The 25471-nt window shown below is 44.3% G+C and overlaps 1 protein-coding gene across 3 annotated transcripts in view; it reads left to right on the plus strand.

The window, feature by feature from the left end:
- The window catches only part of INTS9 (integrator complex subunit 9), a 65272-nt gene extending 42462 nt beyond the window's left edge, over positions 1 to 22810 (plus strand). For 2 of the 3 annotated variants that reach the window (XM_084514268.1, XM_084514267.1), the window contains exons 12-17: positions 1190 to 1361; positions 6498 to 6622; positions 8405 to 8572; positions 19569 to 19667; positions 21638 to 21775; positions 22385 to 22810. In XM_084514268.1, coding sequence (XP_084370394.1) covers positions 1190 to 1361; positions 6498 to 6622; positions 8405 to 8572; positions 19569 to 19667; positions 21638 to 21775; positions 22385 to 22561 — 879 coding nt within the window. In that variant the 3' untranslated portion in view covers positions 22562 to 22810. Of the gene's footprint in view, positions 1 to 1189; positions 1362 to 6497; positions 6623 to 8404; positions 8573 to 16739; positions 16901 to 19568; positions 19668 to 21637; positions 21776 to 22384 lie in introns of those variants that run through there. The other variant, XM_084514269.1, reaches the window with a different exon arrangement.
- Positions 22811 to 25471: the final 2661 nt, after the last annotated feature.

Genomic DNA, 25471 nt, shown 5'->3' on the forward strand with positions numbered 1-25471 from the left:
ATTTCTGCTAGAAAGGTGTGATGTGGGCATCGTGTTACGACTTGTAGTGAAGAGCATGCTGCTTGCTAATTAGTGGCACTGTCCGGGGTTTCACCATGCAACAGCTGCAGAAATGTGTTGCTGAACCCCACATATGTGAATTCTGTAGCTTGGGCAACGTCGTAACGCATGGCAGGAGGCAGTAACGTATGGAGGGATCTTTGATGAAGGGTCCTGCCTCCTTTAAAACTGGCTGGCAGAGGAAGCATTGCTCCTTGTGTGTGTTTTTTTTTCAGTTTTCAGCATGTGATTGCCTTAAACCACATACTTTTGAGGAAACCATGTTTAAAGCCATGTTTGAAATTTAAACCATGCTTAAAATTATTTTCAAGACAGGGCTGGAAGCATATACCTGCTAAGAAAAGACTGGGAAAATATTGCATGGAAGTGCACAACACGCTAGTCTATTAAATTGCTGTCTGCGTTGAACCTTGTTTTACAGATTAGAGACCAGAGGCAGGAGAAATAAAGCAAAATTTTTCTTCAAAGAGTGCCTTGAGAACTAAACTTCCCCACCTTAGTAAAGAAATCTGCTCTGCATGCACAGCACGCTTTGGTTTCCACCTCTAGCGACAAGTACTTCTTTTTGTTCATTTGTTATTACTAATTTCAATGATAGTTAAGGGAGGAAAAGTCAGAGTCTATTTTTCCTTCTGCTTTTCCAGGGGATTTGGCTTTGTTTGAACCCATTACAGCAGCGAAACTCACAACAACATACCACCGAGGGCAAAATTGCCTGGTACGAGGGTGATGTAAGAAAACGAGGTTAAACATCAGTGCCCAGAGCTCTTTGTAGACATGGCAGAGGGGGAAAAAGTAGCTTATTTTGAATTTGGCAGCTGAGCACTCTGTTCACTCCAGGAAACTGCAAGCAGGGAATGTTTGCAGAGTTTCTTCTCCGTTACCATACTGCTGGTACCACAGAAAGGAGAGGAAAGATTTGGAGGCACCTGGCTCCATGCTCTAACTTCCTTTTCATAACATTTAGGACAGTAACGACTAAATTTGCTGGAAAATCTCAGGACTATGCAGGAAGGGACTCTGTGATGACTTATAAACAACCTGTGGAATATTCCTAATTGCACGTCAATACACACACAGAGGCATGAAATGTGTGTAATGTCTGAATTTCTGTTTTTTTTTCTTTCAGCTCATTCAGACAAACAAATTAAAACATTATCCCAGCATCCACGGAGACTTCAGTAATGACTTCAAGCAGCCGTGCGTCGTGTTTACTGGACATCCCTCCCTGAGATTTGGGGACGTGGTTCATTTCATGGAGTTATGGGGAAAATCCAGCTTGAACACTGTTATATTCACAGGTAAGTGAAATGCAGTTATCATTATTAAATTAGCAATAGGCTGCACACTCTGGTGAACTAGCCAAATCCTAGGGGCTTTGCTCATTTGTTCTGGGGCAGAAATTTCTGACTTTGGTAGGAACTCATTTAAATTAAGACCCCAGGATTGAGTGCAGTGACGAATGTAATTATTGTGCCATTTAATTCATTTTAGCCCTGCAGAGCCAACCTTTGCCATGCAGAGTCAATCCTTGCCATTTCTAAGAAAAGTCTTTGTTGTGCACAGCGGTAAAATGCCTACAGGAAATTAATTTTTGGATTAAAAGCAGCTGGCTGCAAGTTAAACCCAGGCAAGACCTAACTGATGCTGGTCAGAAGGGAGAAACACTTCCCCGTATCCCATTGGAATGACAAACCTTTCCTCATATCTTCTTCTTCCCTTTCTGCAAAACCTCAGACTCAGGCTTGGCTCTTCGGTAAGCTTGTACAACCTGTCTGTTCCTAAAGATACTTCTGACATGTCTGCTGGTTCGGAAGCGAGCACCCCGTGCAGGTCTGGCAGCTGTGATCTATGCCATCGCTGCCTTGTGGTTGAGCTTTTTTTTTTTTCCAGACACCTTTTAGCTGACAGCCACATTCGTATCTGAAGCTGAAGGTACGGCTCCAGCTAAGAACCTGGGGAGCTGTTTCCTTTCTCAGTAACTCAGGCTGCCAGGGGCACAACAGGACCATCCTTTAAGTTCCTTCACTTCTCCCGGTATGTTCCTAATTTTAATGGATTTAATGGATCAATCCTTATCCATCTCAGACTGAACTGTGGTCACTGATCCACAGGGCAGCCGCATCCTGGGACCGTGGCAGTCATTAACAGCAAGACAAAGTGTTTAAGAGAGAACATAAAGCTTCTGAGAGACCCAGCAAAGGGAGTATCTTCTAGAGTTTGATCTTCTTTAGAAATACTTCAATGCCTTCCCTCAAACTGATGTTCTGTCCAAGTGCCTCGAGGCTCTTTATACCCAATGTGTCATCCGAACAGAGCCTGCAGTGGGCACTGTTCAGACACGAGAAGGGAAATCATCTTTCGAGCCAGTGCTACTGATTTTATGCGGAAAGAGCTCTATTGTAATTGGGAGAAGGGAGAAGTGTTATACACAATTCTCAGCCAGATTAAAAAAAAAAAAAAAAAAAGACGTGGATTTTGGACGAGGACAGAGTAATGAGAAACGGGAAGGAGAACTATGAGTAATTGATCAAACCTACTCGCACAGCAAGGGCACGATGGGGTGGTCCCACTGTTAAGCTTATTTTTCTCCTCTTTTAAGTGAATAGGACTGCTGGAAAGCACACAACCTCCTAAAGCAGACAGGACTGGGAAAGGTATTTCTTTCCTTCTCTTTTTTTTAGCTGTAGACTTCAGGATAGTGATGGGCAAGTCCTTTTGACTCTTTCACAATATTGGTACAAAATCATGTCACAGGATCATAATATTGTTAAAACAGTTTGGAAAGAATATTGGTAGACATAAAGCAGTGTGTAATTAGTACCATTGCAAGGAGAGGGAAGATACAAGGGAGTCCCAGATGAGCAGGTAAGACACTTAAATATAAAGACTGTGTTTATGCTGGAGAATGGTGCATGATACCACAGCACTAACGTAGCTGTTCCAGTACCCATCACTCCTGCCCTTTGGGGTAGTTGCAGGAAACATGCCCTAATTACAGTAATTGGTTAAATTGCTGTGTAGACAAGCGTTATTTTGGAAATAGTGAACCTTACTTCAGTTGGGACTTCAATTAAAACCACAGCATGTACACCCTCTGCTGGGTTGTGCATTTCATGAATTTTCAGGAAATTGCTGGTGTTAATCATGCTGTGAAGGTGCTCCCCACCATCAGCCAGGGTGTTGGAAACTGGTCTTTAATGGCAAAAAGTCTTTTTCTGTGCCTTCTTGTAAGGACAGGTAATTGATCTTTCCATATTTGAAAGTAATTTTTCCGTGAAATGAGGAAATAGAGCAGACTGCTGTTAGAACTGGCAAGCTATTAAGGTTTCTGAACGGAGGTCGTACCAACCTGTGGATACCTAAGGTCATGGTCTTTGAGGTTCATTCCCAGTTTATACTTCCTGCAAAACTTCAGTTGAGATCTGCTTTGGCTGCAGTGACCTTGGAGTGCTCAGTGACTGCCAGCACTAAGAATTCAGGTTTGTTACCTAAATTTGCCCGTCTGTGGCTTTTTGTCTGCAGTGTCTATCTCTGTCTGCAGGCATCTACACTCAGCAGGATGTTCCTGCTTCCTTGTGGCCATCTTAGCTGGAACAAAGACTTCTGTGGCTACAGAAGTTCCTAGCAGATTAAATTCTTCTGTTCTTAATAACTCCAGTGGAAAGCTGAAGCACCTCCATCGCATTGCAGGATTTATATTATTATCTAGCTTCTCCTGTTTTGAGATAAAGTCCCCTGTAGTTATGAAAGAAGTTTGGTCTGTTGAAGCAGGTGGTAGCAGGTCATGTTCTAGCTTTTCCTGTCGAAGGCTACAAGTTTCTAGTGATTAGGACCTTGAAACTACAAGGCAGTCAGTAATGATGACAGTGCTCGTTCAGTCCACAGGAGCTAGGTGGTCTCCACCTTTCTGATTTGTAATGTGAAAAACAACTAGAAGAGAAAGCAGACTGAACCAGCAGCTGCAGCCAACAGCCAGGACACCAGCTGTGAGGGAGCCGTGGTGCTGCTCTGCTTGCTTGTGTCATCTGCAAATGTTACAGCTCAAGCGGTATTGAATAGATTATCGATTAAAAATATCGAATACCGGTAAGCCACAAAGAAATTCTGGAAGAAAACATGGTAGAAGGAGTTCTGCTGCTTGCTCTCTCTCTGATAACAGCAATGCTTTAAAAACTAACTCCCTAGGAGATCTTAAAATGGCTCGTGCGTGCCACATTAGTGCTGTACAGAGGAAGATTTTGTTGCTCGGTGTCACACAGTGGTAAATCTGATGTCTTGGGGAAAAAGCTAAAGGTCTGTAATTCTCTCAGGAAAAAAAGTCAATACGAAACCTTGACAAGTGCTGTCTTCCATCACACAGTTGAATTCCTTTTTTTTTTTTGGTATCTTCAAAACAGCAGTTGCTTCATGTCACAAGTTCACTGTAAGAAGCTCAAGTTGTGTTTTGTATGTGTTCAAATTTTGGAAGTCCCGTGTTAGAGTTACAATTTCTGCGTTAGAATTTGTGCATTGCAATTTCTCACTTTTCCATGGCTACTTCTGTTCTTATTAGTCGTTCAGAGGGACCAAAGATTTGATGCCATTTTGGACACTTAGATAAAAAGTCCACGTGTGTAGCTTATCTGAGCTTATTGATGCAAAATATTCAGTTTGAGTAGGTGCTGCCTCATCCTCCAAAACAAGCAGTCAAATCTTTGTGTCACCTACAACACCAGATGGGATGGAAAAATTCTCATCTGATAACTTTTTAATTTACTACGTGCAATTTTGTTGTATAGCTCTAGTAGAGAACCTGTGCCTGCCTTGTTTTCTTTCTTTCCCCAGTGTATTTTAAAATGTCCTCTGATTCAATCCTAATTGACTACTGATCATCATTCAACTAGCTACTGTCCAAGGATTCTTATTTCTAAATTTCTATTCATTGCTGTTAAACTTACTGGCACTAAGTGACTGTTTTTATATTGATATTTTTGGACTCACACACCTGCTTTTACCTAGCAGGCTTTTTGCCCAGTGTATTTTTATTGTTGCCAATTCATAGCTTTCGGGTCATCCAGTAAGATGCTCTTCTACAACTATCATTTTTTGCTAATATTTCTCTTTGATGTTCCAAGGCAGTTACACTAACAATTGCTTCAAACCCAGCTAAATTTCCCCTTTGACAGTTCCAAACATCTGTATTATTGGTTGATGCTATATCCTGGTCTCACAGGGTAAATATAATAGTTCAGAATATAAATATAATAGTTCAGAATAGCCTAGCAGATAAGTCTTTCTTGTACCCCCTTTTCTTTTTCCCATTTTGTACTTAAACTAATACCAATATTTATTTTTTTTTAGCGTTCCCATTATGCAATTTATCCAACAATTATGTCAAGTAGCTAATGGTCTAGTGGACAGTGTCCCTTGCCCATGGCTGGGGGTTGGAGCTGGATAACCTTCAAGGTCCCTTCTAACCCAAGTCATTCTAGGATTCTACAATTCAATGGCATAAACTTTTCCACATCATTCAGTCAGTCGTCACCAGAGTCAAGTAGATGTGTCCTACACTGTGTCATGTATCAGACCTTGCATTTTTCATTCACAGATAAATGGTAAAAACAATATTCTAGCTATTTTATTACTTTGTGTGAGTAAAAGTACATTTGGTGCACGACTTTTCCTAGGCAAACCACTAATCTCATTTTCAATTCTAAAATACAAAGGGAAAGAGACTTACTGGGTCTAATAAGGGTTCCAATAACGTTATCACAGCCCATCTCAGCTTCAGGGTAGCCCCTAAAAGGAGCAGCCTTCAGTTCATACTGGCCTGGCTCTGCTGGCATAACTATAAGCATCCCAATTACCTCTTGCTTCAATGGGAGAGCAGCACCCTACAGATCCTCTTTGGTTAAAACGTAGACCCTGTGTTTTCCACCAGCCTAAACCTGAGAATTAGATTAAAATTTAAAAAAAAGTACCATAAGGAAAAAGGGAAGCTGGGAGGTGATGTGTCTGCAGCAAGGGACATTTGTACGGGTTTATCAAGATACAATCTTTGTGCTGCATTTGTGTCGTAGTGAAAAACAAGCTGACATTTGGGTTACCTTGCAATACCAAACATTTATACATCTTGCCTTCTTTTACAGGATCTGATTAAAAATAAGAGATGATGTTTTTGTCCTGATTAAATTTGTTATAAAAATCATGCAATAATGTGTTTAAATGAAATAGTATTGCTCTGTTGCTTGATTAAGGTAAGACTAATTGTGGGCATAATTTTCATCAAATTAACTGAAAATATCAGATGGGGGAAGGAAGAAGGGAAAAGAAATCTATAACAGAATTAACATTGCTCAACAACAGCTTGTCTAGACTGGAACGTGGGATCAGACAGGAACCGGGCCATTTTTTTCTCAGTAGGCATTCAGTATTTTCAACATTTCTCTTTTCAGAACCGGATTTCTCTTATCTGGATGCCCTGGCTCCTTATCAACCTTTGGCCATGAAATGTGTTTACTGCCCCATTGACACAAGACTGAATTTTATTCAGGTGTCTAAATTACTCAAAGAAGTCCAGGTAATGAATTTTTGTTGCCTTTTCTTACGTTTCTTCACACACTCTTGTAAAATAAGTCCCTGATCAGGATGAGAGCCTGTGAGCACGATACTTCTTGTATCTGAAGCAAGAAGGCTTCGTCACCAGGCTCCCCTTGATCAGATGTCCTATACGAGACCACAGCCACCAGGTAGCCTTTAATTAATCCAGTCCTTTATTTTTACCCACAAGCTCTCAACCTGTTTGTGGCTGTTTTTCAGAGGCAGCTTTTCACCATCTACCCATTTCTTAACGTAGAGGGCAATACCCGCACCCCTCCCTCCTTGCCCTAACTCTTCTGAAAAGCTTCTAGCCCTTGATTGCGATGCTGCAGCTGGGTGATTCATCCCACCATGTCCCCGTGATTGAGCTCTCTTTTATCATCCTGCTCCAAAATAAGTATGAAGTGACTGCCAGTGTCTGCACAGAGTGGCTGGAGGATCTCTAAAAGCTTGCAGAGCAACTGATGTGTACATTCCTTTCTTCCTTTTTAGGTATATTTAGTAATAATCACCTTTTCCCTTATTTTTTGCCTTATTCCTTCTCCTGTTTCTTTAAAATTTAACCTGTCTGTGTCTTAATACAGCCTTAATGTAAGGGTTCCAGGTGCTGATTATCCTCAGCACCATCAGCTTTAACCATTTCCTCCATGGCTGTAATGTAATCCTGCAGTTGATCCTTTCCTTGGTTTTGGGACCACTGCTTTGGAGTTCCTCTCTCAGGTTTCTTCCAAATCCACTGCTTTCCTCTTGCAAGATCTGGGCTTCTTCTGTGTAGGCAGAAGGGCAGAATTGCCATATCATCTCTGCTCCCCCCTTTGGCTCTTTTTGGCTTTAGAGGTCCCTCCTTATCCATCCAATTTGTTTCTACTGAAATTAGCTTTCTGATTTATGACATAATTAAAATAATACCCAGGTTTTTTTCCGGCTGAGCTTTTTCCTTGGATCCATCTTCAGCTTGTCAAACAGAAAAATGTGTGTTCCTCCAAACTTCCTAACAATGCCTGCATCATCTTATCTCATTGTTCTGTGACCTGGCTTGTCACTGCACAACTGATGGAAGTTGACGTTGCCTTATTTTCTGACAGGTGTCTTCTTTCATGTTACAGCTGAAGCATAATGCTGTTTCCAATGCTGAAACTTCTGCAGTTTGCAGAAACACTGCTTTGTCCTTCGTCTTCCTTAAGTCCTGGGGTGATCCTCCTAATCAGCCTGCTCATGCTTTGTTAATACACTGCTGACAGGTTATGAAAACTCAGAGTTGGTTGTTTTGCTAATGTATTTGCAGCCTTGTGTTTTGATACATCTAGAATCATAGAATTTGATAGAATTAATAGATCTTATTCATTTTGATATGTCTGTCTCACTCCGTGCCATTTTGTGATGGTCCCCACCACTACTGTCGCTTGCTTCCAATTTAAATGACAAGCCTTTGGAAGAAAAAACTATTGAACATGTTGATTTTTCTCTCAGTATGGCAGCTGACATGCCTGCTGATACTGAAGTGGTGATTAAAGATAGAAATTTGGGTCTTGGTACTCAGGGCACTGTTTGTATACAAAGCAAAGACCGCCTGCTCCTTGGGCAGTTGGTTCCAGTCCTGCCTGGACCTTCCGTACTGCATCTTCAGGATGTTGTTTTCATACAAATGAGTTATCTTGCTAAGTTCAATCTGCAAACCTCTTTGTGGCAACGATTGCTGTTGTAGGGCAGAGCACAGATCCGAGCAGACGTTTCTGTAAGTCACCACGGTTTTCTTTTCCAGCCTCTCCACGTGGTCTGCCCGGAGCAGTACACGCAGCCACCGCCCACCCAGTCTCATCGCACAGATCTGATGATAGACTGCCAGCCCCCACCCATGTCCTACCGCAGAGCAGAGGTGCTGACTCTGCCCTACAAGCGACGCTACGAGAAGATTGAAATCATGCCAGACGTAAGTAGCAAAAGGGGAGAGAAAGATGGTGGCTTCTGCTCAAACAGCAGTTTGAGTTGGTGGTACAGGGGCACGGAAAGGAGTCAGAAATTGGGAGTTAGTAGCCAGAAGTTGTCTTTCTGCATCCCCAGCTTTACCTGCTGTGAGAAATGCTCTTTCCTTTGAGGAGCAGGATTCAGCTGGATGTTAAAGACATTGTAGTAAAATGTCTCATTTGTGTTACAGCAGTTTCAGTGAATGGTTAATTCCTCCAGACTCCTAATGTCCAACAGGTTAATGGGTTGCTTGTAGCCATCTATAATGTGGACTACTTCTGCCTGTAACATCTATTAATAATTTATCAACCCCATAAATCATATATAAGTGTGCTCACGATGCAAAGGGTGACCCATTTGCTAACAGATATGATCTTAAAATATTTTTTGGCAATCCAATCAGCACGAATGTGTCCAGTGGCATTTTACAAGCAGGTGTCACTGCCCTTTACAAACCACTGAATATGAGAATCTACTTTTCAACAGAGAGTAGAGGGAGGAAGTACCCTTAGTTAAGCCAAATGTGAGGTACAGAACTGGTACCCGTGTAACAAAATCCCTCAGCCAGTCCCTAAAACCCATTTGTACCGTTTCACATGTGCCTATTTTGCACATCAGCTCTGTTAGGAGCCTGCCCAGCCCACTGGTTAGAGGACTGCCAGAGACAAGGAGGGTCTTTTTAATTAGAAAATATACTTGGATGCAACTCCATCATGGCATGTATATTTAATTGCTTTGGAAATTTGCATATTTATTGGATCCTATTAAACCTAAGACTAGTAAAACATGGCTTACCTTCACCGGCATGACCAAAACAGATTTTATTTCTGAGTAGCTGCTATTTTGATTCTGCTGAAGTTATGGGATTTTCCCTGAACTGTGAAGGTGTAATTGAGCCTTGGTATGTGAGCCTGTCCCGTGTCAGCCCTGTGAAGAGGGTGGGTACCAGCTTTTCCTGCAAACAGAATGCAGATTAACACAGATGCTACAAATGAGCATTCACCAACCCTCATACGTTTTGAAGTTCCTGTCAGGGGGAGAGTTGTCTAAAAGATAGCTAGGTGGGTCCATGGGAGTCGCAGATTCAATTTCTTGCTCTGTCAGCATCTTCTTGTATGATTAGCAGAAGTCTAAAACACAAAATGCAGCTGATGCTGGAAAGGGGGAGCACAAACACAAGCGAGGACTGCAGAGTTCCCTGGCAGAGTTTGTTAGTCTGAAGGCAGCGCTGTGCTCATGGGGCTGGAGTGCATCAGGAAACAAGTCAGTGCTTCACTTGCTGGCTTGGCTGTTTGCAGCAAGATCCCCTACACTTGAGGCTCAACAGGCCATGTGGATTCAGCCTCACTGGCAGCCAGCAGTATGAAAATGCTCTTCATTTCTCAACCCCAGATGTCCAGTGGCTTCTGGATGCCATCTCTCACTGACGTGAACAGATTCTTTCTATACGTGTTGGTAAAACTGTGCATGGAAATAACAGCACTTCCCAAAACTGCTGGGATGTTGGAGGAGGGTGGATGGTAAACAATGGGTTATTCACTGAGGTGGGAATAGGTCTCAAAGAAGCATGCAGAAAAAGGAGAGCAGGTGTCTACTGCGTTCACTTCAGCTCAGTGTTTGAGCAGAAAGACGGACATAGAGAAATATTGACAGAAACGACCCTTTTTCTCCTCTATCAAATACATCAAATTATATTCCTGCAGGAGTCCCAGTTTCAAAGCTATCTGTCTGCTCAGGGAGTGGAAACATCTCTTGTTATTTCCCATGCCCAGATGCTCTCCCTGGTTTCCAAAGCTGCACCTATCAACTTGATGCAACAAGCTTCATGGCATGCAACCTCTCCTAAAAAGGTTAAAATGGTTAAAAAAAACATATTAAAATGGTTAAAAAACATACCTCAGATCCTCTCTGAGACTCAGGAAAGCTGTTGTCCTTCCCCTTTGGTGCCCGGGGGGTAGTGTTTGCTTGCCTCAGGGGGTTCATTGAAAGTCAGACCATTAGTGGTGGTATGCAAGGCTGTGGTTCAGAGCTGTTAACAAGATGCCATTCCCCAGCACAGAGATATGCAAATCACCCTCAAAAAAGAGATCTTGATCATTCTTTCCAAGGGAACTTGTTAGAGGAATAGTCATGCCAAATTTGTAGTGATCACAGACTGTTTCCCCAGAACAATCTCTTTTTTCAGCAGGTGTTCATCGCATCACCGTTTGAGGCTGGTTTTTGCTTCCAGCTTGACCTGCAGAGTGGTGATAAGGCATGGGAGGGATGGTACATCATCTCCTGCCCTTTCAGGCTTTGGTCTCAGTTTCAGCAGCATAGCTGATAACTGCTGAGAAGTATTAATACATAATTTCTCCTCTTCAGTGCAACCAGCCACAATCCTAAAGGATCACTGTTTGATTTTTCAAATAAATTGGGGAAGGACGAGAGAGGACTGTCTGTTTTCAGGGCCTGTATTGTCTTCGATGCTGACCCCTAAATAAACACAATGATACATTCTTGCCTCCCAAATAAATTTTAGGTGACGTGCTAGGCTTCCCTCATTCTCGCTCCCAGCAGAAGAGCCCTGTCTGTCTGTCCCTGTGTGCAGAGGGTCATTAGGATGTTGGTTTTGAGAGGCTGATGCCAGTGGTACCAAAAAGATGGCTGTAATTTCCCTATCTGCTGGGTGAGTTGTGCAAGACAGGTTTGCAAATATGATAGATGAGGTTCCCTGATGCCTGGTATTTGCTGCTTTATGTCCTCTTTTCAGTAGTTTCATCCGGGAAGTCTTTTTAGTGGTGCCTGAATATACAGATTTTCTGTGTATTTGGTATTTCTGGGCATTTGTTTCAAATCAGCTGCCATCGGCTCTGGGGTTGTGACAACTCAAGTGGCAACTGGAAATGTTATTTTACAGCTCCTGGCATATCTTGTGAAGATTTGTTGTTTGTCAAAAACACATTAACCAAACCATATTACCAACCAGTGAAGTTCTGATCTCCTAGCATCCACTCCTTGCTACATGTTCAAGCCCATGGCTCAGTTCTTAGAGCTTTTAAAACCCAAACAGTTGGCTCAGCGTGGCTTTAGTCACTACAGACCGTCAGTGTGGTGGCGTGAAATTCCCTTTCCAAAACCCTATCAGTGGTTCAGGTTCTGGCGTGTCAGACTAACGCAAATTCACTGATGCTGCTGGAGCTTGTCTACATTTCAATCCCGGAAAAGCAAAGTCAGATCAAGCAGGGCGGTTGTATCTTAATGAGATTTACACTCGGAGCAACCTTTGTTTGGAGAAAGGTTTGAACAGTCCCAAGGCACCAGGCTGAGATGGCTCTCGGAGGTATTGCAAAAGCCTTTACGCTTTAACTAATTTGTTCTTCTCAGCATTTGACTTTTGCTTTAAAAAATAATACTAAAAAAAAAAAAAAGGCTGCTTCCTGGAAATTGGTTAGGCATTGTCTATTCACAGGAGAACGATGGGAAAATGGAGAACACCTTCTGGAGCAAACAGATAAATTAAACAGTGGTGTTTGAGCAAATAATGTGCCTCCAGTTTAATTACAGCTGAACAATGGTGCGGATCACTTGACTTCAGCAGCAGACCGACTTCACCGAGGGCTGTGTTTTTAAAATACCCAATTTGCAAGTTCTTCAGGACATGGGCCAGTACAGGAGAGCGTGACTGTGCAATGCACAGCCCAACATGAAGTGAAATTACGAGGAACTATTGCAGAGAAGAATTAGGAAGCCAGCCACTTGGCAGCCCATTATAAGTATGTAGCTTTCATTCCAGCCTTCCCTTTTCATGTCTTGACTTCTCTTTCCACGCAGAATCTTGCCAATTCCTTTTTGAGAGAAAGAGAGGCAATACATGGCTTCCATCTTGCCTCTCCAACTTTATTCCATGTTTCAGGGACTAAAAAGTTTGATTTCTAAAAAGTTTCTTTGAACCCTCAAACTTACTTTGGTGACTTCACGTTATCCAGTCTTCTAAACTTCTTTTCCTTTTCCCCTGACTATTCCTGCTTGTATAAAGATGCAGCTGTCTCACATAACATAAAATTAAGATAACCATCCTGCTTGCTTCTGCTTTCATTCCTCCGTTCAGCTCCAAGCTCACTGAATCCGCTGTGTGTAAAATTGCCTGGCCCTGCCTCATTCCAGCATAGGCCCTCTCTGAATTTGGCCTTCACCCTTTGACATCGCACTGAGACTGCTCTTGTCCCTCTTTTTACCAACCTTTCCTTAGACAAAAACAGAAGTACCATAGCCTGCGGTCTCCCTGATTTACATCATCACTGCTCAGTGCAATCAGCTCTTCTTTTCTCCATAAAAACATCTCCCACCTCACTCCCTGCCTCTTCTCTCCTGGCCCTTCAGCCTCCCATTGCTTCTGCAGAGAATTCTCCTCCCTCTCCTCCTCTTCTCATCTTTTGTGGGCTTTGAATATGTTATCCCACATTTCCTTCACTTTTTTTTTAGCTGCACCTTTTCTCTGTTTAGTCCCATCCACAGATTGCTCTATTTAGATCAGTGAAACTCAGATTTGCTTTTCTACTCCCACCTTGGCTTTGCAAGCCCACATGAATATCTGAGTTTGTTTCTTCCTCATTTTTGACGGCTGGCTGTAAGGTAACTCTTTTCTAGTCAGGCAGAGGCAGTTGCCTCTTTTTTCCCCGATATGCTTCAACAACATTGCGTTCTGACCTGGTTACTATATTTTGAATATTTTGATTGATGCCTTTTTTATGTCTTTCAAATGACTCATCTTTTACATCCGTAAGCTGCCTGCCTTTACTTGGAAGCTATTTTGCATCTTCGCTTGCCCTACCTGTCATTTTTCATTCAGGTTTGAGGCTAATTTCTGCTCCTGATGGTTCCGGCTTCCGCTGTCCTCTTGTAAGTTCCTCAAAAATTGTTTCCTGCCTGCTCCCAGCATACTGGGGAAGAGCTTCATTAAACAGCCATAAATCTATTTCATTATACTCCTTAAATACCTCCTTAGGGCTGTCCCTTGGCATGCTGGAGGCTAGAAGCCAAGGGTTAGTGACTGCTTCTTATAATCCCACCCAGAATTATTTCCCGTTGGTTGCTCAGGACACATCCTTCAGATTCATCTCCATGCTTTTGGGGCACTAATCATCACGTTGCTCTGAATCTCTGCTCCATTAGCTGGACTTTCAAATAATAGAGCAGAAATTCAAGAAGCAGTGGTAGGGACAACAGCTGCCTGGACCACGTGCATGGCCAAGGAGGGATTTATTTCATTGTCCAAACACCCAGGAACACCCCGTCAGCCTCCACTTTATTTCTCCAGTAGATGTTGGCTCAGTGGAAGAGTAAAGCTGATGTACAGCAAGCAATGACACCAAAACATTTAGATATTTATATGGCATGACCTGCCAGCTGCTGAAGTTAATGAGACTTTAAAACGGGCTGCAGAGAGAATTGTAGCAGAGCCACAGGGACTGAGAGGGCTGAGAAGTTTGGGTTTGTTCAGCAGCCCTGGCATCCCATTCAAAACACTTGGTTTCAGTAAAATCTGAGGCTGAAATCCCAACAAGGCATCATTCAGATAACCCACTAATGATTTTATAGATGCCCTTAGTTCTACGATATTTGTTATTCTCTGTTGGAAATGCCCTTGTTCCTTTAAGTCTTATTAGAAAGATCCCCCAAGTAATTTCCATCCTACAGCTCTTCCATTCTTGTTTAATATGCTTCCTGGTCCGTATTTAAATCTCTAGACCCTTTCCCTTCAGTGCAGATATATATAACCACACATCTTTTTGTTTCTTCTGCAGGATCCGATCCTTGCAGACTTGCTGCACTCAGACTCTGCCTGATTTAGCAGATGGTGTAAAGCCAAAGCTGAGGCTGTGTGATACATTGGCCCACAGTATAATCTCTTGTGCATTTCTCTGTCTGGTTTCCAGTGACTCGACAGCAGAGCTGCTGGCATTTCAGTAGCGAAGGGATAAGAAGAGGCAGGGAGGTAGGAGCTGAGGTAAATTGTCTTCCTTTCCTATAACGTTGTCACCCGAATAAAAATAAATGACAAGATAAAGACAATGTTTTTTAATTCTGTTTAGAAATCTGACTATACAGGACTTCAGTGCTTGTAAATGCAAGGGTATTGTACAGATTTTAAGCACGTGGGGTATTTGGGCACAGCATTCCTATTAAAGATAAACTGTGAGAGTGCTGCCTTGTGTGTAATGGATATCAAACGGGGTTCGATGTGTGTGAGAGGCAAGGTGAGTGGAGGATGGAGGATGAGGCAGGTTGTTCTCTGTTCATACTTTGCTGAAGACAAAATATCACAGCTTCACTGAAACTTTTAGAATCACTAGGAACCGGTGACTCCCTGTGAAGAGAGGAAGGTCTTGAAATCTTTGTGTTTCTCTGATAATTCAGAGAGGGTCTTTTCCTGTCACATGAGAATTGGATCCTTTATAGGAGCTACGATGTAGATGGGAATCTCCTAACACCTGGCAAGCTCCAAGACTGTAAGCAATCATTTGCACCTAGAAGTGGAAGAGCCCTCATGGGTTATATGGCCAGAACCCAGCCATAGTTAGTAACAGTGTTTAAAACATTCCTTGTAAAATGGAAGGCACCGACTTCAAATCGTGAAGACTTTTGCCCCTGCTGTTCCTACTAGAATGCTGTTCAAAACCCCACAGTCTCTGATGGCCAGAAACATCCTAATTTCCAGCCCACATGTATTCACGGCTGGTCTGCACATACTTACTCTTAACATCATGTTTTAGCATAAATACATTTTCTCTCTTCTTGGTGTTTTCCCTGTGGTATTTATGTGCAATAATCAAATTCCCCTTCTGGCTTTCTTTTCGCCAGGCTAAAGAAGCCAAGATAATTCAGTTTCCTCTTACAAAACAGCTTCTCCTACCCTAATTTACCCTTCAGCATACCTTACTTGAACTTAAATTACCTATAATTTACAAGTAGTTCAGATGAGATCTTGCTGGGCCCGATGTAATAGCAGTAGTTCATTCCTGGTACAACTACCTGATACTTTCCGGAGTTGCATTTGGCTTCTTCATGGCTGTGTCACATCTGTGACTCTCATTTCTCACAGGATGGACTAATAAACGTGGACCCTTCACCTCTATCATTTCCAGCAGCTGCAGCTCACAGCAGAAATTCTCAATATTAGCCCAGTCCCTGGCCTTGCATTTCATGCTGCTGAATTTCATCTTGTTTTCCTGACTCCAGTTCCTGAGGTCATCTGGTTCTTCCTCTATGATGGCATGACTTCTCTTTCCATTAAGGGTGCTTCTACAAACTTCACTGGGGCCTTCTGAACACTCTCTCTTCTGTACCAAGGTCAATAATAAAAATTGGATGGGAACAGGCTCAAGACTGACCCTTGAGGAATTGCAGCAACAGCCCCGTAGTTGTCTGGGGACATCTTTCCTTTCAGCAGCACTTTCCCTACCTCAGGACTGCTGTAGAAATCCACAGCTTGTAATTTCCCATGTGATGCCTTGCCAGTGAAGCACAAACTGTGGCTGCTGTGCTTCCCTCGACAGTTGTCTTACCAGAGAAGGATGTTATGTTGGTTGAACGTGATCATTTTTGAAGATTTCTTTTAATTTTCCTTCCATTTGCTATATTACTACTACATAGTAGCTTCTCTAATGGACCCTTTAGTAGGATTTCTGAGCACTAGGTAGTGCACAAGCACTGAACAAAACTGATCCCAGCCCCAAAGACTGTATTACAACTTTATTATTCCTTTTATTTTTCGAAAGATTTGCAAGGTGGTGAGTTCACAATCTGTCTGTCCTGCCCAGCAGTGCCACAGCTCCATTTCATGTCCTTAATTTCTCTGGTTTGATCCAAAGTTGTGACTCTGGGTCCTATTTCTAATGATATGCATTTACGGACAATTTGCAAATCTGGAAAACAGAGCTGAAATGCTGATGTAAAAAAATCCACTCTGTCCCTTTCTAAATACACGTGCTGTAATTTATCCTACAAGTAATTGCATTTCAGGTCTTGGAGGGATTTTAATTACTGGTAACCTTTGGTGTGTTCCTGCTCCTTTACGCTCACTGCAGTCGTGGAGGATGAAGATGCAGCTCATCTAACCCAACTGTTCAGCCTTAATTTGTTTTTGACAGGAGGAGTTTCAGATCCTATCGCCACTCATCAGTTAGCTCTTCGTAGCCAAGAGGAGATTTTTTTGGCTGGTGACTGAATACAGCACAGGACCTGAAGTATGGGGAGAGTTATCCTCAGTGAAGGACTTGGTAGGGACTTCAGAGTGTGACCTGACCTGTGTGCATTGTTTTTCTGCTTAAACAACTGTAGGTAGGCTAGCAACAGTCTTTGGGCTCACGTAATATGTGTCAGATCTCATTTTGTTGGGGAAAACGCGATCCTACAGGAAAGTTTTCGGCTGCAGCGTACGGTAGGAATGTATTTACCCTGTAAGAAGGGAGGTGGGCAGCTCTGATCATGGAACAAAACTTCCCCAGCTGACTCCTCTTTCCCTCGGTTGCACCTGAGACCAACACCTGCAGTTTCAGAGGACTGAGAGTTAATGATTTTTGCTTTTTGCTCGGTCCCTCTTTTAATCGTTGCTTAACGGGAGAGAATTTAAGCACTGAAGCACACAATGTACGTACACAGCCACAGAGGTTTGTCTCAAGGCAGCCCAAGCACTCATCCATATGCAGGGGACTGATTAATGTGCTGTTAGTGCTCAGCACCAGGCACCTCTGCTTTCGTGACTTTCCTGATGCCAGCATGTGGCGTGAGACTCGTGATGATGACTGGAAGGAAGAAGCACTTATTCCTGCATGGTGGGGGGCTTTTCAATCTCGCAAAGGCGTCCCGAGATCCAGCGAACGGAAAGCTGGACAAATTCAACCTTGAAATAAGACGTGGTTTCCTAGCTGCAAGGAGAATTAAAGTTTGGAACAGCTCGGCGAGAGGAAACGGCGGAGTTGGCACCGCTTGGAGCAGAGAGAGAAGATTTGCTATCTCTCCGAAAAAGGTTGCTTTAATCCAGCGTTTTGGGAGAGCTCTGTGATTTGTGTGTGCAGGAGGTCAGTCGAAAGGAGGATGGCAGCGCTGCCCGGTGTTGGTGGGTGAATTACTGGATGTGATTAAATGACCTTTTTGGTTCGGGTCAGTGAACTTCTGTAATAAAAGGATCGGCTGCGGCACGGAGAGGGCTGTGAGATGAGGCAATAGCTTAGAGAACATGAAATTAAATGTCCATCTCACTGCCTTTTTGACTGTTAATAATTAAAGTATTGCTATTTACCAGCGGCGTGGTTAAAATGTGCATAAATGTTAATAGCAAAGTACTTCAGGGACGAAAGAGGACTTTGATCCTGAGCATCTCTCTGGTTTTTAAGGGTTTTTCTCCTCGCAGTGTTTGTCATTTTGCCACGTATTCTTCAGCCCATTTCCTATCAATCCTCCTCTGGAAGGCTGTGGGAGTGGAAAGTGCCTTCGACCACTGCCAAATGCAGCATATCACCCTGCTGCAAGTATTTTTAGCTCCCGGGAGAAATCCGAAGCAATGATTATCATTGTATTTTTATTCTCCTTGCCTTCAAAACCAAGCTGTAAAGGCTGTAATACCTGCGTTAAAGATCTCGAGCAGAGTCCCAGAGAGAAAGCAATCGGAACTGCTGCCACTGAAGCCAACAGAAAAACCTTTTCCATGCTTTGATGGCAAAAGGATCAGGCCAGCAGTCAGTGCTTTTTGAAGTCAAGTTGGCTTGTTTCCCTGTTCACTAGGATTAGAGCTTTGTAATAACACGGTAATCACCGACATAATTGTAATTTACAGCAGGCAAGAGTACTCTTACTCAAGAGGCTCTTCCTACATGAGATGATGGACGTTGGGGAGCTGGTGGGACGACTGTAGGGAAGAACAGACCAGCAGGGTCTGTCCCTATAGGTGCTACCTCTTTGCAAGTGAAAAGCTCTCCTATCTGCTGGTGTAAAACATGACCCATCTTCGCCGTATTTATTTCATGAGATGCCTGCAAGGTTTCCTCCCAGACGGAGCACACTTTGGGTCTGCAGCAGGTAATAGGAGCTTGCTTGGCTGGGAGTGATCCTGGGAGGCTGCTTGGGCTGCTGGCCCTTACAGTGGAAGATGATCTTTAGATCTTGGATGATCTTTTAAAGTCCCTTCCAGACCCATCCTTCCAATGGGTTAGGGCTAGATCCTGGCTGGGGTCCTGGGCAGGACTCCAGGGCACCTGGTGTCCAGTGTATTGTCATGAAGAACCCCCTCCGAGGGGAAAAAAGGAACAATTTTTGTGTTCACGAGCACCCTTCTCTGCAGAATTCCCTTGGAAGCGTGGCTGGGAGGGGTGCTGCCCAGCTGCCCGCTCCACGTGGACTGCCAGTGCTGAAGATCTTGGGAGGCTGCCACCGAAATTCAAAGCTGGAGCCAAGCCTAAATTTCATTTCAGAGGAGAATTGTGTAGAAGTGGCAGGGTTTCTGTGCAGTGTTGTCAGAAAAAATGTCACACCAGTCAAGGGAGCCAGTGGGTTTTTGAGGACAAGCTCTTCCCCCAACTGTTCTGCAGTCTGAATGCTCTAAGGAACTGAAAGGAAACTGGCTTTGATTTTCCTTGTACATGGAGGTAACAAACAGTAAATCATGCTCAGTTAGATTGAATTTTACTAATCTGAGTTATTAATAAAGTAGATAATATCTTTTTAGATGAGATTTCTCTTTAATTGTCTTGTTTTGGGTGACTTGCAACCTCTCTGTGCTCTGATCCCAGAAAAGTCAGGAGCCGTGAGAGCCAGGAGGGCTGAGCAGGTAAGAGGAGCACTCTGTCATCGTACCAGCGGCCTTGTGTTTACAGCTCATTAGTCCATGTTTAAAAATACCACGCTGCCAATTCAAATCCCAGCTGGCTTCATACAAATTCTGAGATTATCGCTTGCTGAACACAATCCTTCTTTTGCTTCAGCTTGCAGATTCACTCGTGCCCTCGGAGATTAAGCCTGGTATTTCCTTGGCAACAGTTTCTGCCGTGCTGCATACTAAAGACAACAAGCATGTGCTGCAGGTACGGTATAATGGGGAAGGGAGAAGAATATCCTTACACAGGCTTTCCTGCCATCTGGGACCCCAGCTGTTCTCACGAGGCAACCCCTCTGACAACTCCTTCTCCACCAGAGCAGAGTCCTTGTCGGCTGCCTGGTCCTGGCATGTGCAAGGCAGGAATTGCACTTGGAGTGAGAGTGGGATGCATATAAATCTCCCCACTCTTTATCGTTGGCCGTGTGCCTGGCTAAAATAAAAGGGGAAGCGAGATTATGCGCAAAGAGAGGCCACAAATCAGGCTGCTGTCTTCCACAACCTGTACGTCAGGATCGGCACCAGCCGGCCTCTCAGGGACTTGGAGTGGAGGGTCAGAGGGGAAGGATGACCCAAAAGATTAGACCCGTGAAGGGACTGCCTTCCTGAAGTCACCCTGTTCCCCAGGAAGCAGATTGTGCATCCTAGATGATGTTAGATGAGAAAATCCCTCTCTTCCTACTACCTGCTTTAGGCTGGCACTGCAGTTCCTGGCATTAACGCTCTGCAGAGGGAGGTGATGTCTGGTGGACCTGCTGAGCAGCAGATGCCCCAGCACCTTTCTCCTTCGATGCATGGAAGTGCAGGAGCTCAGTAGGGCTGGGCCGGGCCCATGACACTTGGAAAGTGTCATTAGTGAAGGACATAAAGGTTGGTTAAAGGTTTATATCAGCGCACAGCAGCCAAGCTGCCTTGCTTTTTCCAGGTCAGTTCCCTAGGTGCACACTAGGCAATGCTAAACAAACCGAACTATTAAAATGTGAGTGGGCTGAGTCTGCTTTCTCCTTCCTGTGTTGCTTGTTTGCTCCTTTCTCTGCTCTGATTCCTGATGCCAATTAAACCTAGATCTAGGCACAGTCTGCTGGAGCCTTCATACTGATTCAGGTGAACCAGCAGGGTATCTGTCAGCATGGGCTGAGCCTGGAAACTCTCAAAGGTACAGAAAACGTGCAGGCAAGCTCTAGAAAACCCAATCTATGAGCACAGAGCCACGTGAGTGATTCATGCCCAAGCAGCATCCTACGTGCACCTAGACTCATCAACTCCAGGGAGAATGGTTGTTTTTGTAAGGTGACTCAGTGCGAGCCTGTTGGTGGAACCGGAGCCCGAGCAGGTAGCATTTCTCTCCCACGATGAAAAACAGCCTTCTTTTTCTGCCGAAGGAAACCCAGGGACAGCACAGCAGCAGGTTCAGACACGATGCTGAGCGGTGGGAGAGGCACGGAGCTGCGAGGAGCCCAGGCTGTCACCTGGAGCTCACAGAGCACTGCACAAAGCTGCTTCGGGCGGATTCCCTGCGTGTGTTGTGCAGGCACATCCCTGGCAGATGACCTTGCCAAAATTTGGGGGGAAGTTTTCTCCAGCGCCTTTTTCCCAAGAACTGGGTTGCTCGTTCACTGGGAAAACCCAGTGCTGATACTTCCCCAGCGTAATTAACTTGGCACAGGACACGGGAACCTATTTGACACAGTGATTTCCTCCCTGTGCTTTGTAAAGCAATCAGCTTTTCAGCTCCATGAAATGATCTTTCAGAAGGGGGGCAGTTAACCCCACACGGTGCTGGGTTAGTTACTGCTGGCCGTGCTCACCCCACCTCTCCCTGCTAACAGAGGAGATTCTCAGGCATGAGTTAAGGCAGAGAGCTTTCTGAGGCAGCTCAAAATTATACCCACATCACACTCCATTGATTTTTCAGGCACTGCAGCATCTGTCCTGCCTGTCTGTATTCAAGTTTGTTCTAAAGGCTAATTTTTTTTCCAAGGCCAGTGAGAAATTACCCATTTTCCTCCTTCTCCAAGTCGCTGCTTGCTCTGAATTTGCGTTTCCCAACCTGTTGCATCTTCTAGACTGTGATTTTCAAGGCGTTGACTCCTTTAAGCCACGATTCCTAGAAAATATAATAAATGATGATGATCTAGTGTGATTCACCTCATTACCGTACATCTTCTCATCCACCAGCTCCCTCCAAAGCCTCCACAACCCCCTGCCAGCAAGAAGAGAAAGCGCGTGAGTGAGGACGTCCCAGACTGTAAGCCTTTGAAGCCGCTGCTGAGTGGCTCCATTCCCGTGGACCAGTTTGTGCAGACCCTCGAGAAGGTAAAAGTCTCCGGTGGCAAGCTCGGTTCAAGTGGGTTCCTGCAGGTCTCAGAAATTGGCTGCTTTTCTAGCAGAGAGAAGGGAAAACATTTTAGGGTGGCTCAAAATGGAGAAAGGCTAGTGGGCTGTCAAAGAAATGCTGGAATGTGGATCCCTGCACTGAACACAGAGGGAATATTTCCCCGTGGAGGCATGTCCTGATGCTTCATTCACTCATTTCCTGCTGGCTTTTCACGGAGGCAGAGCTTTTAGGGTCACTCCGAGTGACGTGTATCAGCTGATTTCCAATACATTTGAACAGTGGGGAGGAGATCTCAAAAGTATTGAAAGTATTTTGAAGGTGATGTGACTGCCCATGAACCGGCGTAGTGGAAAATATTGACTTTAGCCTCCCCGTGCTGTAGTTAATCCTTCTGTATAATGAGGGTTGTAGTGAGCTTATCCTGTGAGCGTTTCCTCTGCAGATCCCAGAGATGTAGGATATCTGCAGTGCCACACTGCGTTTTGCAGATATTCTTCCCCTTTCCTCCTCCCTGTGCCCCGAGCTTTCATCTCCGTTTGCCTGAGTTGTTGTAACATCTCTTTTTTACTCCCCAATGCTGTGCCTAGCATGGTTTCAGTGACGTGAAGGTGGAAGACACAGCCAAGGGCCACATCGTCCTCCTCCAGGAGGCAGAAACCCTAATTCAGATCGAGGAGGACTCCACACACATCATCTGCGACAACGACGAACCTTTGAGGGTGAAGCTGCGTGACCTGGTTCTCAAATTCCTGCAGAAATTTTAGCCCAAGGACATAGAGCTTTTCAGAGGGTGTCTCCAAAAAGAGAGAATTTCCTAATTCGGAGAGACCAGAAACCACCTTTCCCTTCATGGAAAAGCAAGGGAGTATTTTTTAATATCTATATATTTTTTTAATTTAATTTTTAACCGGTTTTGGAATACTTTGGGGGGGGATTCCTGTGCTGTAAAATTTTTTGTTGGAATTTTAAAGGAGATGTGGATTGCAGAGGAAATAAATAGTGTTTGTTTACAAGGTCAGGGTGAAGTTGTGTGCAGGCACAGACATTTCTGTGTGACGCCATCAGTCAGCAATGCATGCCCCAGTCCTTTATCTGAGAAAACTCTGCAAGAATATGGAAAAAATGACTTCAGATATTGAGAGAGTTAGTTTTCTCCCCCCTGTTTCTTCCCAACCACCAGATCCACTTTCGTGTTTGTCCTCCATTTACACTCTTTCTGCTTGTGTCTTTCAGTGGACGTGGCACAAAGAGGACTGGGGAAGTTGGGAAGGCAGAGGTTAAAAATAATAATAATAAAATAAATAAAAAGGGGGGGACTATGCTGGACATGTACAATAGCTCCAAACTGGCAAGAGCTGAGCTGTTCCCTGCAAAAGCAGAGGGATCTGGGGAAAGCGCTGTGCTTTTGCAGGTGTTCACTGATGCTCGCCTCCTCTGTTAGGACCAGATTTGTCCACCGAGCTCAGGCTCTTTGCTAAGGCACAAAAAAGACTGGCTTCTCCTGGGTGCCTCCATCGCTGGTGGAAGAAGTACCTCCAAGGGGATTGCGATCCGAGGGAAATGCCTGGCTTTCCCTCTGTGCCCTGTTTCTCTCTTGGCTGTTGGGGGAGCTGAGGCAACTTCATTCCTGTCTCAGATGCTTCTGTTAGGTACATAAGGGTAAGCAGCACAAATTTGAGGCCCAAAGGTAGCTAGGGAGGCTTTCAAAAGTACAGAAGTAGTTAAACTCCCAGTGCTCATGCAAAACCTTTGAGATTTAAGTGCCTCTTGTATCTACCTTCCAAAAACCTGTCCTGTCAGCCCCCACATTCCAAAATTTTGGCTGAAATTCTGATAGTCGCTTAGACAAAGCCATCTGTACCGCAGACCTAGGGATGTTTTTCACTCTCAGAATCATGTGTTTGGGGCATAAACGTAGTTAATAGTATTGCTTTTAAAAGCAGCTGATTTCTCGGATTTACTGCTGTTCTGTGTTTTGTTTTTTTTTTTTTTTTTTTTTTTATGGAATTGCGTTGTATTTATTTGGTGTTAAAAATAAAAAGCATAGTAATGCCAAGGAGAAAGCACATTCTGTGGTTTATAAAAGCATCCGCATGCCTCTTCCACATCTGCCTATGTGTGCATCTACACATTTGTAAGATATAACAACTTCAGTTTATAGCTTTGGGGAGATTAAGGCAGTGGAAGAAGAGGTCTGTAATAAAAGCTATTTGCTGTTGCCATCTCCACACCATATTTCCTACACATTAGGGATTCCTGGGTGGTTGGGTGTACAGACTCCAGCATCCATACCTCTGCTTTGTGTGTGTGTCATGGGCGTGAGAGAAATAGCGTCATTAAGGTGATAAAAACCTCAGTTGCAGTAGCATTAATCCTAATAAGAGTTTACAACGTTTGCGGTGCTTCAGCTTCTTTATCATCACTCGAAAATGAAATAAAAGAATCAGGCATATTTCACCTTGTAATTAAATCTCAAGGAAGATTTTTCTCCACACACAAAAAGGCCGTGCGAGAAACTCGGCTGAGCTGAGTAGGCCAGGGAGAAGGAGGAGGAAGCATGGGCCTTGTAGTATGAGAGTCCTCGGGAGTCTTTCTCCTCATTAACCAGACCAGCTCAAATTTATATTTATAGGGGATTTAAGTTGTCACCCTAAGAACCCAGAGCCTCAGGCCCGAGCCTGTGCATTAAGCTCATTGCATCCACCTTTGTGGAGCACGGGCAGCCCGGTGGTGTGCCAGTGGGCAGACATGACGGTGGTGATTTCTGCTTGCTGAAGTGGCTGAGGGTTTGAAAATCAACGTGAAGGAGCTGCTGTGGAAGTCACAGTCAGTGTCACGATCATTTTATCACGAGGAGGTTGCTTCGGGGCCTGCCACAGTGCAAAGAGCAAGGCCCTGCAGCACCGGGGCCGTGCGCTCACTGACAGGATTTGAGGGGAGAAAAGCTTCCCCGTGGCCTCACCCCTCACTATACACACAGTCAGATTCAGCAGAGAGGTTTTTTACTTCTCAAGGTCTTCAGGAAATATTTAAATACGAAGTGTGAGGCAGCCTGTGTCAGCCACAGTAGCTGCCTTAATTGGGCCAAACAAACCCTAATGCTCGGAGCCCCTCATGGAAGCCTCTCCGTTCTGCCTAAATTGACAGAAGTGGAGGGCTCCTGGCTGGTCCTGCCTCTGACGGATGGTTCTGGCTTGTTCCTGGCTTGGTGCCTCGCTTTCCCCTTATGCAAAGCAGAAATCGTGCCATCCTCCTCTGCAGGCTGCCTCGAGACGGAGCCGAAAGCTGCTGCAGCAGAAGCTGTATGAAAAGCACAGCAGTGTGAGGGTGATTCAGGACCTGGGAGGGGGCTGCTGTGCTTATTGGCAGAATTAGGAATGCAAAAAAAAACAAACAGTTTTGAGCTCAGTTCACTACTGATGCAATTGGGCTGTCACACAAAAACCTCTCCGTTGGGGTGAAAAGCCGTGGCCCCTACCTGTACCAGTCATGCTGATACTTCTAGCACATCATCGGGCAGCCAGTGGATTTCCAAAGGCCTTGTCACCCCTCCTGGAAGTAAAATCAACAAATTAATAAAATAAAAAATACAGGTTTTCACCTTTTTCCTCTTGTCATTTTGGGCAGGAAAACTTTTCGCAGCTCCAGTCCAGCAACTGAAAACTGATTCACGT

The sequence above is a fragment of the Aythya ferina genome (assembly GCF_964211825.1).
Source record: "Aythya ferina genome assembly, chromosome: 3".
NCBI lineage: Eukaryota > Metazoa > Chordata > Aves > Anseriformes > Anatidae > Aythya > Aythya ferina.